A 15,312-nucleotide genomic window follows, 5' to 3' on the forward strand; every position below is an offset into this window, starting at 1 on the left:
ATAATTGACATTCAGCACTGTGTAAGTTTAAAATGTACAACATAATGACTCAACTTACATACATCATGAAATGATTATCACAATACATTTAGTGAATATCCATCATCTTTTTAAAAAATATTTATTTATTTATTTGGCTGTGCCGGGCCTTAGTTGCAGCATGCGGGATCTTCTCTGTGGCTGTGGGATCTTTTTTTCAGTTGTGGCATGCGGGATCTTTTGTTTTTAGTTGCGGCATGCATGCGAGATGTAGTTCCCTGACCAGGGATCGAACCCGGGCTCCCTGCATTGGGAGCGTGGAGTCTTAACCGCTGGACCACCAGGGAAGTCCCGTATCCATCATCTTTTATAGATACAAAATTAAAGAAGAAGAAAAAATATTGTTTTTCTTAGGACTTACTCTTTTAACAATTTTCATATATAACATACAGCAGTGTTCATTATGTTAATCATATTGTACATTACAGCCCTAGTACTTATTTATAACTAACAACTTGTACGTTTTGATCATCTTCATCCAATTCTCCCTCCCCTTCCCCACCTCTGGTAACCACAAATATGATCTCTTTTTCTATGAGTTTGTTTGTTTTTTAAGTGTAACTGACCTACAACGCTACGTTAGTTCCTGGTGCACAACATAGTGATTTGATACCTCTATACATTACACAATGATCACCACGATTCGTCCAGTTACCATCTGTCACCACACAAAGATATGACATTATAATTGACTATTCCCAAAACTGTACATTTCATCCCCGTGACTCATTTATTTTGTATAAAAAATGTTCTTTATATGTATAAGAACTTCACATTTCTCTTCAGAGTCCATTTACTCTTATGTTACATTCAACTCTAATAAGCTTGGTGGTATCAGTTGCAAGAAATAAAAAGGGTAAAGAGTAGCTGTATATTACTAGTGGCACTGAATGTCAATTGTCTGTTAGCAGAAGGCAAAAAAATTTTTTAAATAGATAGATAAATAGATAAATTAATTAAAGACAATACACAAATTGCTTGGACCAGATTGCTTAACTGTGGAGACGGTGAAAAGTAGGTGAATTCTGGATCCATTTGGAAGGTTGGGCCCTTGGGATTTCTTGACACATTGGATCTGTGATGTGAGGAAAAAGTCAAGAATGATTCCCCAATTCTTTTTTGCTGACCCTTGGAAGAAGAAAGTTAAAGCCAAATGACATAGGGAAGGAAAAATTGTGTGAAGTCACCAAGGAGAGAGAGTAGATAAAGAAGACAGGTAAGGTCAGGGAGTAAGTCCAAATAGTCACGGGTTATTTACAACCATGACTTTGTCTGGATCATAAAAAAAATATTAAATGATATTTGTTATTGGTATATGTATAAATGATATACATGGTTTCTCACTATGTATGCACTTACATGAATGTAACTATCTGATTTTAGGAAAAAGAGAAATATAAAAAAAGGTAAACTTTAAATAATCTAGGCTATTCTGTCTGACAATCTACTAAATGAGCCTATATCCAAGGGTAAAGTTTAGATGAAAGAGATAAATTTGCCATTCCTTCAATCAGTTACATTTGTCCTGTCTCTTGTGTCCTTGTAGTGTGGGTTTCTCATGATGTGCATTTAAGTTTTTTGTTTGTTTTTTATATAACATAAACCTTAAATAAAAGGCTTTTTGTATAATATGAACCTTAAATATACCTAGAAGTCACTTCAAACTTATAGCTTGACATTATGAAGAGATAGTAAATTACTCTTCAATAGAAATGTATATTTGGCCACATATACTGTTCTTTCCCTTCAACTTAATGGACTTTCAAGAATAATTTTGATCATATTAATTTTTGCATTATAACTTTTTACCTTACAAAGAAGTCCAATATAAAATGAGGCGCTATGGTACATACTTTTAAAAACAAGGACACAGATTAGCATTTTAAATAAAATTATATAACAGTAGGTTCCAGGTTTCAAAGTTTTGGTGCTACAATGAGAAAACTTCAGCTATTCTGAATTTAAATGAGCCAAGTCTTGAATTTCAAATTACTTAGTTTAACTACATGTTCATCATTATAATGAAAATGTATCAGTTTAACTTTTGGAATATGAGTCATAAGTACGTAGGATGCTGCTTTCAAAATTCCATTTTTTAAAATTCAGTATTATGTTTTTTTCCTATAGTTTTATTTTCTAATTTCTCCTGTGGCTGCAAATTTGTAGAAGTGTTTTCTGTCACTTCTCTCCCTCTCTCTCTCATTTTCAATCTATTGACATTTTCAGTGGTCATCTTTCTCTTAAGTCCAATATTAGGTGATCACAAATTTCTTGTATTTTGAAAGTAAATAGACAATTATATATCAATAAGAAAAAAAGGGAAAGACAAATACAATCATTACTATTGTGGGAGTTGGAATGATCTTACATCAGGCTTGGCAATGACAATTTATTTCATAAAATTTTTGAAGGATAAAATTCAGTTTAACCCAATCCAAACAAAATTTACTGAGAACAGATTATGGCCAAGAAAATTATTAGCTTTCACAAAAAGACACACAAAACATTTTGAAAAAGACATTTATCTTGTCCTCTTAAGGTTCTTAAGATCAAAGACAGAAATGTACAGACATGACTGTTTCACAAAGCAAACAAAGACCAAACCTGAAAAATACTAAGAAAGGTTTGATTATAATGAAAGCATTAATCTGTGAATAGGTATGTGTTATGCTAGGATAACGAATACCAGATTCAGACAATAACATATAACGTTTCTCCAAAAGCCAAACACAGAATAAAAAATGTGCAGACTATTTTTAAATAACGAAAATACTTTTCCTTACTACTTTTTGTATATTGAGATCCATGTTAGGGAGGGTAATTCTGTTCTCACGATTTAAATTACAAATGAGAAAAACTAGCGCCCATCTGGGCATTCCTGAAGGGCAGCAAAATTGAAGCAGCTTTCAAATCCTTCCCTTGAACTAGAAACGAGGTTGCAGACCATGTTACCAGGCTAGGCGGCTCACAGTGAGTACCAGCGTGCATGCCCAGGCGCTGAGAAAGGAGGAAATGTTCACAAAACGCAACTTTTTCAAGTACTTCTACCCAACAATCCTCCTAACCTCACCACCACTTCATAAGCTTGGCTCCAGACACTTTCAACTACTATTGCCCCCCGCAGTTATGCAATATTTCCATGACTGTCATACACTTATTTCTTTGTGTAGAATGTTCTTTCCACCTTCCTCCACAGTAGATATCTGTTGTGCTTGTTTTTTTTGTCTTTTTATTTTGTGGGGGGTTTTTGGCTTTTTTTCCCCCTGCCCAGCATCTGTTCCTCTCTGAAAACAAACTTCAATTTGCCTTTGGGACACAATGCCTCCCTCTCTTCATCCGTGTGGCTCAGATGTGGTTAATCCAGGCCTCCACATACATGCCACCCAAATGCTAAGCATGAGCATGTGTTCCTAGCTTTATATTCCTTTCCTCTGGTGAGTGGGTAAGAACTAGATATTCATACAATTTAAACCAACAAGCAGCAAGCTCAGGGCTTTTGCTAGGAGGACTGGAAAGAAAACATAATCTTACCTCTGGGGGTCGTGATCAGGTAGGATGGAAGGCTGGGCTTCTGGAGTCCATCTTGCTCCATAAGACAGAGTTTGCCTGACAAATTAAGCCAATAAAAAAAGAAAACTAAGAAAAAGAAAACAAAGGTATGGAAAAGGACGGATTCTTGATTTATATTTGGTTGAACCCTTGGATTTGTCATTCATGTGAGCCGACACAGTCCCCTTCTTATTTAACCAGGGTTTGTTTCAAGTTTCTGTCACTTGTAACCAATTCATTAGTCTGTTCTAACTTTAAATCCCCTCACCATCAAAGGCTCTACAAGCTGAAGAAGTCTTCCCTGATTCCTCATTCTAGTTTAGGAGACTGTGCTGCCACAGATCCCTGAGGAGCTTTATGCTTTCACTCATCACACTCTTACCTTCATCACTGATTAATTCTTTGTCTTCCCAGCTATGCTGTAAACTCCATGAGGGTGAGGAGGTAGTCTTATTTGTGTTTCTTTTATCCTAGATACATATTAAGGAATCAATAAACATTGGTTGACTAAATTAATGAAATGAAGGGGTCATAGAAAGAGGCATCCAAAATATCTTGGGTATGAGGTTTTTATGCAGAAATCCAAGATGTGAACTGAAAAGCATATGAAATCACTGTGAAGTTTTAATAAGTTGATGGGATGTGTAGTGTATTAGCTGAGAGAGATTGCCTAAGCCCATAGAATTATCATCAGGGATAGTTTCATGGAGGTTACTGAATAAGAAACTAACTTTTGTCAGCTAGAAGATCAAGATTTAGAGAATATAAAGAAACAGTGTAATTTTTAAAAGACTGCAACTATAAATATTACCAAACCAAATTTGGGTCAGCCTGCCTGATGCTCAGCAAAGCCAATCTACTGACATCAGGTTGTGGTGAAGGAAGGTTCAGTGTCTATTGCAGGACCAAGCAAAGAGAATGGGCAACTCATGTTCAAAAGACCCAAACTCCTCAATGGCATTTAGGGAAGGGATTTTAAAGACAGTGGGAGGGAGAGGGTCACAGGGTGTGTGATCAGCTCCTGCACAATTCTCTGATTGGTGACGGTGAGGTAGGGTAACAGGGTGATGTCTTGGGAATCTCAACCATCAACCTTCTGGTTCTAACCCATCTGGGATCTGTGTGTTGGTGGTCAGCATGCAGTTAACTTCTTCCACCTGGTGGGGATTTTAGTATCTGCAAAACAATTCAAGGATATGACTCAGCATAATATCTCTAGCCCTTGAGGAGGAACTAAAAGTGCTTGACTTTGTTTTATGGCTGAACTGTTATTATTTTGCCTTGCTTGAGTGTTTTACTTTGTTTCTACATTTTCACTTCTCTGGTTAATCTGCTTTTTGGAAACTGGGGAAGGCCTAGGAAGCTAAAACTTTTCTACAAACAAGTGGCAGGTCAGGTCAGGGACACTATTGAGGGTTGTGGTGGTGTCTGTCCCTGGGAAGGCCCCACAGGGTCCTGCTGGGTTTCATAAATAAAAGAACAATAGATACAACAAGTTTTAACTCCCCAATTTACAAAGTTCAACTTCTATTTGTAATGAATCCATGCAGTAACAAAAAGTAATTGACACTGGAAGGGCTAGTGCCCACAGGAACTTTGCTTTCCCTCCTGCTGTTTCATTTACTCAGGATTTTTATCCTCTACTCTTCCTTAATTTCGGTTTCTCCCAAAATGCTCAAGGGCTTATTTAATCCTGACACCATCCATTGAGACAGATCCTATTATTTCATATTTTTGTAGATGCTGTAAATAAAGCAAAGAAAGACTAATTAACTTGACTATGATCATACATTAATAAGTTGAGGAACTTGGATTTAAACACACTCAATCTGACTACGAATGTGTTCCTTTTTCCTTTTCTAAAGTCTATTATTTACATCTTTATTCTTTATGTCTTGATCAATCTTACCAGAGGTTTGTCAACTTTAGTAGTTTTTTCAAGCATCTACATTTGCTTTTTTCAGACTTTTCATTGTATATTTGCTTTCAGTAATTTGTTTTACTTATTTGTTTCATCTTTATAATTTCTTTCCTCCTAAATTTTTCAGCTGAGGTGATTCTGATGTTTTTCTGTTCCTAAGTTCTTAAGATGGTTCCTTAGTAAATTAAAGTTAAGGCTTTCTCTCTTTCTGCTTTATGGATTCATGGTATATATGTTTTTTCTAAGTATTTCACCTCTGTGCCGTTAAGTTTTGAAATATAGGGTTTTTGTTACTATTCTATTCTAAAAACGTTTCATTTCCAATATGAGTATTCTTTCATCTATAAGTTGTTTTAAAGTATGTTTCTAAATTTCTAAACATGGCTTGTTTCTATTTGGCTTTGTTTATGTTTTTTTGTTGTTTAATTTTAACTTAATTACTTTGTGTTTAGAGAATATGACTGCCGTGTTGTTGAGTCTTACTTTATAGCCTATCACGTGTTCAAGATCTAGTACAGTATGTATTTGAAAATAATATGTGCTTTGCAGTTACTGAAGGAAAATTTCTATGTGACTTACTTAAAGCTAACTGTGTTGATTAAAGCTTCTACAGTCTTATTGATATTTTTGTCTGCTTGATCTGGGTTTGATTGTTTTTAAAATCTTCCACTATGATTGTGGAATTGTATGTTTTTCTTTATAGTGCTGTCATTTTTGCTTTATTTATTTTAAGACTGTTCTTCATTGCGTAAGAGATTAAAACTTTTATATCACCCTGGTAAATTGACCGTTTTATCATTATTTTTGACCCTCCTTATCACTAGAAATGTTTATGTAATCTAAAAATCTATCTTGTTTCTAATAATTATGGTTACACAAGCTTTCCAGAAGTTATATACTCCATTATTCTTCTTTTAGTAGTTTCAATAGACATTAAAATGTGAATTTAACTCATTCAGGTTTAAAGTTAATCAGTTTGTTTACTCCTCTTGTAAACAGTCAAACACCTCCTCACTATGTATATTCACTACTACCTCGTAATTTAGTTAATTTTAAGCTACAGTTAATATTATTATTAGTTAAAAAAATCAAAATTTATTTACATTAACATTTTTATCACCTTTCTTTTCCTTTATTTCTTCTTGCTTTTCAGACTATCATCTAGGAACATTAAAGATGCATTACATATATCATTAAATATTTTCTTTAATGGGATACTGCCAGTTACAAACTCTCAATTTTGTTTATTCAAAAATATCTTTGAGTCATTCTTGTCCTGTCTAAAGAGATATTTTCTATATAATGAATTCTAGATTGACAGTTATCTTCTCTCACCATGGTAAAGATATCAATCCTCTTTTCTGGCTTCCATGTTCCTGCTATAATTAATTCTCAGTGTAATTTTCTTTCTTTCTCCTCGATTTAGATTTTACATTCTTGATTCAGGTATCTAAGTGGGAGAGGACCAAGAGTCTCTCTATCTAATTTCAGAAATACAAGCTATGTGTATGGAAAGACCAGCTATTTCCATTTTTTCTCTAATCCAAGGTTTCTCTGTCTTGGCACTACTGACATTCTGAACCACATAATTGTTTGTTGTTGAAGACCTCCTGTGCACCGAAGGATATTCAGCAGCATCTCTAGCCTCTACTCACTAGATGCCAGTAGCACATCTCTTCCACCCCCTGAGTTGTGACAGACAATAATGTCTCCAGACATTGCCAAAATCCCCTTGGTGGGAGGGGAGGAAGGGCAGCTAAATTTCCCCTAGTTGAGAACTGCTGCTCTAATCCAAAAGGACCTTGTAGTTAGGAATGATTCCTTCTAAATGTTCACATTAAGTTGATTTTCCACTTTAATTTACAAAATTGTGAATTTTTATATTTTTGTGCCCTTATAGATATTAGGGAAAATAAAGAGTGGTTGTATAAAATCAAATAGTGAAATGCTATTTTAAATCAAAATAGCAAAAATTTTTACCATGATTTTTAAATTTAAAGAGTTACTGATATTGTCACTGAATTTCATATATACCCAATGGTAAATGCTTAAAGGCTGATCTAGACAACAGAAAATGAGATGTAGCAAGGCAGTTTTTATAGCTCGTATTTTTTGTTTTTTCCTGGTACGTTTCAGTCACTACAAAAACTATAATAGCTCACAGGCTTTTGTATATAAATAGTTTAAATATTCTTCTTTGCATTTTAGAGTACTCTAATACCGGCACAAAATGTGTTTTTAAGGATGCACATCAAGTACTTATCAACGAAGTAGAAAAAGAAAGTGGAAAAAGTATTCGGCAAACTGGTTCTAACTAGTTTGTTAATTTCACAATTGGGCAGGAATTGGGCAGGAAAGACTCTAGTGTACTCTGACAAAGGGAGCTGCTAAAGAAAATAAAGTTTAACAGATCGTATTTTCCTCTCTGAATCACATTTAAATATGTATGTTTCCAAGTAGAATGCTAGGATGAGTGTCATGGAGTTTCATGACCCACTCTTCTTCTAATAAATGTAAGACTAAAGTTCTGACTCCCTAAAAAACAATGAGTGCTTTTATGACATTTTTCTCAACTTTTCGAGGATTTTATGCATCAGTAAATGTTGCCTTCACTTTCAGGGAAGACCATGACAATGACGTCATCTAGTGAGGCGAGGCCCTGCCTGAAAAATAGCAGTTGTGAATTACAGTAAATTCTTTAGACAAATGCAATTATTTACTCTGAAAAACTGTTAACTGGATATGGATTACCAAAGTATTACGTGGCTGATTCCTGTACACTGTGACAAATGAAGAGATAAAAATGATTTCTAAACGACAGATCCTTAATATATGAATAATTGTTTTTTCTGAAGTACTTGAAAATGATTAAAGACAGTACCTTCTCTAACAAAGCTTAAACGTTTCCCTGAAATCTTAAACTCAAAAAAACTTAGAAAGATGTGTGTGTGTATATCTGTATATATATATCATCACCATCATTTTACAAACAAGGGAACTAAAGTCCTATGTTGAGCAGCAGAAATTATACTAGAACATATGTTCTCATTTCCGTATTAGCTGTCTGTCTACCTCACCATGTCTTCCCTGTAATATTTATTTGCTTAGCAAAAGTTTTGTATAAATGCACAAAAAATGTAAATTTCATTATCATTTTTGTCCATGTTATCTTAAATTCCTTTTCTGTAGTGACAAAATTTTTTTAAAGTTTTCTTATAAGCCTAAATATGTAAAGGCAAAATAAAAACATATTCATTAATAAGCAGCATATATACCAAGATTAATAAATAGCTACAGTTTTCTACAAAGATCAACCCCCTAAATCTCTCTGTTTAAAAAAGTTTTACAACTTCTCGTTGCTTAAAATAAAACCTAGATTTTTTTTTCAACTAGCCTTTAGTCCTATAGGCAGGATAAAGGAGCAAAGACACTGAAGTAAAACACAAAACAAAACAAACAAACAAAAAACATGGAGTGTGTTCAAGAAATAGAATCAAGGTCAAGATCAGAGTCCCGAAGGAGTACCAAGGAGTAGTTCCACTTCTTTGATCATCTAACTGTAATTATCATCCGCCAGGCCTGTGTCTTCCACTTGTGTCTCACTCGCACTTGGAACAATGTCTTGAGTGTGTGAGGAACTTAATATATGACTGCTGAATGGAAGGATTCTGGAAATAAGTCATGTAATAATTAGATAAATGCTGGTTTATTAGACTATCTTCACATTCTGGTTTCTGAGAGCTAGGGTGGAAAAAGTAACAATAACAAACTACAAAGGCTTTATAATTAAACATATGAATTTATATACTGAAAAAAAAAAAAAGATTCACCAAGATATATCTCTAATCTACCTCCTGAATCTTATCTCCCAATGCTCACCTTGTACCTTTCAATAAAAGTAAACAACTATTTACATCTGGTATTTTTCCTTTGTCTTTTCTCAGTTGAAATGTTATTTTTCCTGTGTCTGAGTTTCTAAATTCTACTCATCATTCAAAGCTAAACTCAGATGTTATCTCTATCGTAAGGCTTTTTCTAACCCTTCTAGATGGAAAAAACTCCCTTCCCTCATCTGAACTCCCATAATACTTAATATGCCATCTCATTTTGCAGTTATTTACAGATGTTTTTCCTCACTTGGAAGATTGCAAAGTATTGAAGGACAGGGGCTGCGTTTAATTAAATTTCCTATCATCTGAAGGGCAAATAGTAAGTCCTTAACAAATACTCATTGGTGAAATAAGAAATGGATGAATACATAAATGGTTTACCTTAATGATAACATGACAAAACCCCCAAATCTAATCTAGCATCTAGAGATGCTAAGGAAATACTAATATCATGGTTTAGTGCACAGGATTCTTTTAGATTCTTAGAAACAGTAACTCCAAATTCAGTAATTTGCAAAATCTATGACTTTCAAATCAGAGCTGTTGACTGAAGCTTCATCAACACAATTGAGTTTTCCAGTTAGTAGACACCCTTTTTTTTCCCACAGTAAGTGCACTCTTACCAGCTGTTATGCCTGATCCTGCCACCATTTCTGCCAAAAACAACATCTTCCACCAGTCCCCTGCTCCTCAGCTGTGCCACTCCAAAACAATGTTTGCTCCTCATTAGAAATCTGCAAAGCCAACTGAGAGTCAATCCACCAAACAAGCAGCCCAAACCAAATTGGGGAGGAGAGACACAAAATCCCATCTTGGTTACCCATACGACTAAGAGGCTGTGCTCCTGCATTCCACACAAGCTGTGAGCACTGCAGAAGCCCTGCCGGGAGCCCTGTTGGAAGGCCATGATGGTAATCAAACCATGTGGTCAAGAGGCCATGTGCTGCTGTTACTAGGGCATTGCAAAGTAAATAAACTACGCAATCAATCGGTTGCAGCTTATGGAGACTATGCAACTGAAGAGGCACTTGTGCCACCTAACCCATGTAAATTGGACCCATGGTTCTGGTCTATCTCCAAGGAATAAGATAGGTTTTATAACCAGATGGGGCTCTAAACAAAGAAACTGGCCATGGATGCTGGGTTACTGGCCCTCACGTTGGCCTGCTGTAACACAGAAAGCCTAGGACAAGAAGTTAAAGCAATCCAGACCGTTTGAGAAGTGAGGATGATTTGATATATTTAGAGCCCCAGGCAAACTCATAAATTTTGTGATTCTGCATCTCTTTCACCCACATCCTAGAGATCTGGTTAAATCTGATGCCCTTTAATGCTCAGGGCTCTGAACTACTGACTATTCAAAAAATAAAATGTATCAGCAATGTCAAAATGCATTTTAAAACACTTCTGCTTTTAGGACACATTTCCTTAACAATATGTATTTCTTTAATCATATGATTCACCCCATGACTTTTGTCAATGCTCAGAAATTATCAGTCCCTTCAAGGTTCAAACTCTACAGGTGTAAAGTATTCCAAAGTTCTGCATACTCCTCTGCTAAATACAACCGATCTGACCTTCCTTACTAAAAATACAAGAGAATAAATCAGAGATTTCCCTTCTTACAAAATACATAGACTGTGAGAAATTTGCACGTTTGCAACGACCTTCTGTGTAGTTAAATAGCAAAGACATAGATAGTCAATCGCAGACAGTTATTTTATGAGATTAGAGGCTGCATTGAAGAAAAAAAAAAAAAGAAAACTGAATGAAGCCAAGCCAGCAATGCAATCTTTTGTTATACTGTAACAGCCATCCAAACATTTGTATTATATTTTGATTAGAAATGTATCTTGGGAACATTCACTACGATCTGGCACATGCACAATGTTCTCAGAGACAGTTAAGAGCCACCCAAAGGATACTCACACTGCTAAGTATCAAGATCATTTTATCCAGCTGATCAAACAACCCTGAATGTGCCAGATTAACTGGTAGTGTGAGAATGGAAATGGGAGATAGGGAAACACTGTACATGTCAGGTCAGTCTGGACCATTAGCTCCCCACGACATGCTCAGGACTGCTAAGCTGTCATTTCAGGACAACACCTTCCTATTCACACCCTCCTATAAGGAGATTGGAGAGAGAGGACAACTTTCCAGAATAAAAAGTAAGAAAATAAAAGTAGATTTCAAATGAATATATATCCAGAAACAAATACAGGACAGAACAGAGAGGAAGCATAAATGAACAGACATATCTCAAATAAAACATATTCTAGCATGGGTTGCAGGTAGTGCTTGATGGATGCATTTCCTACGAGAGAGTAACTATTTCTTCAAGAGCATACAGAGTAGAAAAAGTTTGAACATGCATACAAATTCGTTAAAACCAGCGGGTATTTAACTGTTTGATTTAAAATATTGACAACAGAGGTAATGTGGCTAAAAAGATTTTATTCATTTGTATAACTAACATGTTTATAATTGTAAAGACATATTTGTAATTTCTGAAGTAATCTGCAAATGCTATTGGCATATTTCTATGGTTATACCTCTACATTATTATAAAATAATATTTAAGTAATATATAATATATAAGTAAAATTTGTATTTTACCTTCATCATACAGCTATGCATGTGTAAAATTATAATTTATATTCATGATATTTGTCTTTGACCTGTGACTGTTCCAATACATATTTATATATAAACATATACATACATACACAAATATTTATATAATATATACAGAATTATTTAAATCATTTTCTTGTATAATAATATGAATTGTCACATTAGAGACAATAATTTTAATTGAATTACTTATACCTGTAATATGTGTATATTTTACATAAAGTGTACATTAAAAATTTTTAATAATATATTAAATCACATATAAGTTATATAATAAATTATAAAACCAGTCATAACCATCAATCTACTTATGCTGTCCTAACAAAATAGAAAAATCCAAATATTCCTTAATAATCATGCTAACTTGGTTAAAAACAACCTCCCCCAAAACAAATGACTAACTATATTAACAAGATTTAGAAACTACATTCCAATGTTTTCTTCCACAGAGAGATTAATTCTTTATTTTAGAAGATAAACCAAACAACACATTTACTAATGTGAAGAATTAATTTTTGCTTTATTATTTTGTAATGAAACAAAAATAAAAATTTTATGAGCATTAGCTCTATTTTAGCATTACTATATTCATTTCACTGTTAATATGATAATACAATCTTAAATTCAATTGAGCTAAATTTTCTAGTTAATTAAAAAGACCTTAAGAATTTTTTAAACCAATGAGAAAAAGGAGTAAGGATGGGAGTCACTGCCCCTCTCAAACAGAAATGAATTATGTAAACATAGATTACACAGTGTGGGGAAAATACAGGAAAGATATCTCTGACTTTTCTCAGCTTACCAGGTCTGCATCTCTTCTATCATCAGCTGCGTGCACAAAGCACCTTACAAATCGTAATATGTAACAGACTAAATGTCATTTATGATTCATAATTTTGTGTTTTATTTTTTGTCTAATATCATCCTTTCTCAGGCATATGTGTGTATTCACATGAGCACATACAATGCAAATATATATTACTTGTATAGATTATATGGGAGAGAAAGCTAATTTATCAGTCACCAAAGTAATATTAATGAACATTACTAAAAATTGGGAATAATATCTGTGTGTGTGTGTGTGTATGTGTGTGTGTGTGTCTGCGGTTTGGGAGGGTAGCAAGTGAGAGAGCACAGCTTTTGATTTAATCTCCATGGCGAAAGGCTTTTGTAGGGTAATTCTTCGCATGGAAAAATCACACCTAGCACCTTAGTCTGATGCTAGGTGTCATGAATAACAGGAAGAAGATTTTTTTGCCAGCTGTTTCAATCCCATGTTCCTACACACATACATACATGCATAAGTTTGCTACTTTAAGGAAGAAAGAAGGGAAAATAAGTTTGAACTAGTTCCACCATCTGCAAGTCACTAGTGAGGAGCAGAATGTTTCCATCAGTCATTATGGGTCAGATCTCAATGATTAAAAACCCCAGAGCTTCCCAAGGGTATAATTTCCTGGTTCTCCACCTGCACACTTCCCCATGGACCTCATCACCCTTGACTTTAACCAAATTCTGGAAAAGCAAGTTAATTCTAATTGAGAAGCAGAATTTAACAATACATGCAAAAGGACATTAGTTATGTTGATAACCAGATAAAATTAGCACAGGATTTTGTCAAAAAATATCAGGAGGAAATGTTTTCTTGACTTTGACTTATATCACCTATTACTAACTGAATGCAAAAATAATTGTGTTATACCATAAAAAAAAAAGAAATGTTTTCTTGAGGTTTCACATCAGATATCATCATTGGACTAACAGCCACATTCTGGTGGCCTGAGAAGCTCAATTCCACTTTTGAATGCTTTGGGGTCAATAAAACCCCAAATGATTTGGGCCAATCACACATCCTCTAGTTATTTAAACCCTTGAGCATTTCAAAGGGAATTTAATCTATATGGTCTGATTCATTTACACTTTACTCATAAAAATCGTGTTTGTAGGAGTTACTCATTACAAAATACTTCTATATAAAAATGCTTTAATCTATACTTTTCAAAAAATAGAACGTCATTTCAAAATTAAGCAACTTCCTTCTTCCTCTAAATGTTCACGGTTAGTTCAAAACTCAGAATATTTCTAGTTTTAAAGGGTACTGAATTTTCATTGAAGCATTGTGTCTTTCCCAGTCACAGCTAGATCACAGAGCTTTCTCTCTTGGTGCTTGTGATTCCAAGACGCCTCCATAATTACAAACAGTGCACTGGAGTTGTTCTGAGACAAAACAGTCCTCTATGCTTAAGGAACTGATAAAACAATGGGTTGAAATGATCTTCCTAGACTTTTTATTTTCCCTTGAATGAACAGTGTTAACATTAAAACTACATGGAATAGAATGTGGTCATGCTGGAATTTTAAAAACAAATATGGATAAAGAGCTAAAACTCTTGCTCAAAACCAATCTGGAAACATAAACATCAATAGTTGATTTTTATTCAAGATCCTATTGTAGGGATTTCTTTTGTTGTTGTCGAATTATACAGAATTTTGTGTTTTTGTCTATGTTATCTACATTTGTAAATGAAATGATAAACTTAAGTCTGCAGTTATTTTTGAAAAACAGTTTAGAACAAGATCTAACTGCAAAATGATATTTTATTTGAAGATCGTTTGAGAGTTCCAGTTTTTACATACTTGGGGTTACATAATATCTTGTGATACAGTGGTCATTGTATGGGCCATATGTGGAATAAAATTGAAAAAAGAATTATTCTGGAGTTCCTGATACAACCCAAATCTCGTCTAACTGAGACTTCTAAGATTAATCTTTCTCTGTCTTGACACAAATAAGGTAGTATTAATATATAAGAAATGACATAAAATTTCACAGTTAATCATTGCTCCAGAAAAAGTACAGTGGAGACAATAAGACAACAAAATGGTTTCTGACTACTCGGGTTGAAATCCCAGTTCTGTCCCACTTAATCCCACTTAATTGCTGGGTGACTTCGGGCAAGTCACTTAAACTCTTTACACTTCTGTTTCCATATATATAAAAATAGAGATAACAATATTTATGTCTCAGGGTTGTGGTAGGAATTAAATAGGTTAATATATAGAAAGTACTTAGAACTCCAGCCATATAAATGTTAGCTCTTTTAACATTTAACAGAAAAAAATATATTGGTTATGTTTGTGTTTAATATTTGAGAACTGTTTTCTTTCCCGTGCCTTCTTGTGTACATATCCCCAAATAATGTAGTAATATGGAATGGCTATTTTAAATTCAAAAAGAGGTACTACTTACTTAATGTGCCTTAATAATTAAGGTTT

The 15,312-nt window shown here is 34.2% G+C and overlaps 1 protein-coding gene across 1 annotated transcript in view; it reads right to left on the reverse strand.

Annotated features, from left to right (window-relative positions):
- Positions 1 to 15,312, reverse strand: part of LOC309661338 (uncharacterized protein) — a gene marked incomplete at its 5' end in the record, with an annotated part of 709,907 nt that overhangs the window by 22,302 nt on the left and 672,293 nt on the right. Inside the window, 2 exons of the mRNA XM_082463079.1 lie at positions 3,571 to 3,645; positions 3,971 to 4,058. Of these exons, the coding sequence (XP_082319205.1) occupies positions 3,571 to 3,645; positions 3,971 to 4,058 (163 nt within the window). The remainder of the gene's footprint in view (positions 1 to 3,570; positions 3,646 to 3,970; positions 4,059 to 15,312) is intronic.

The sequence above is a fragment of the Balaenoptera physalus genome (genome assembly GCF_965194825.1).
Source record: "Balaenoptera physalus genome assembly, chromosome: 5".
NCBI classification, from domain to species: domain Eukaryota; kingdom Metazoa; phylum Chordata; class Mammalia; order Artiodactyla; family Balaenopteridae; genus Balaenoptera; species Balaenoptera physalus.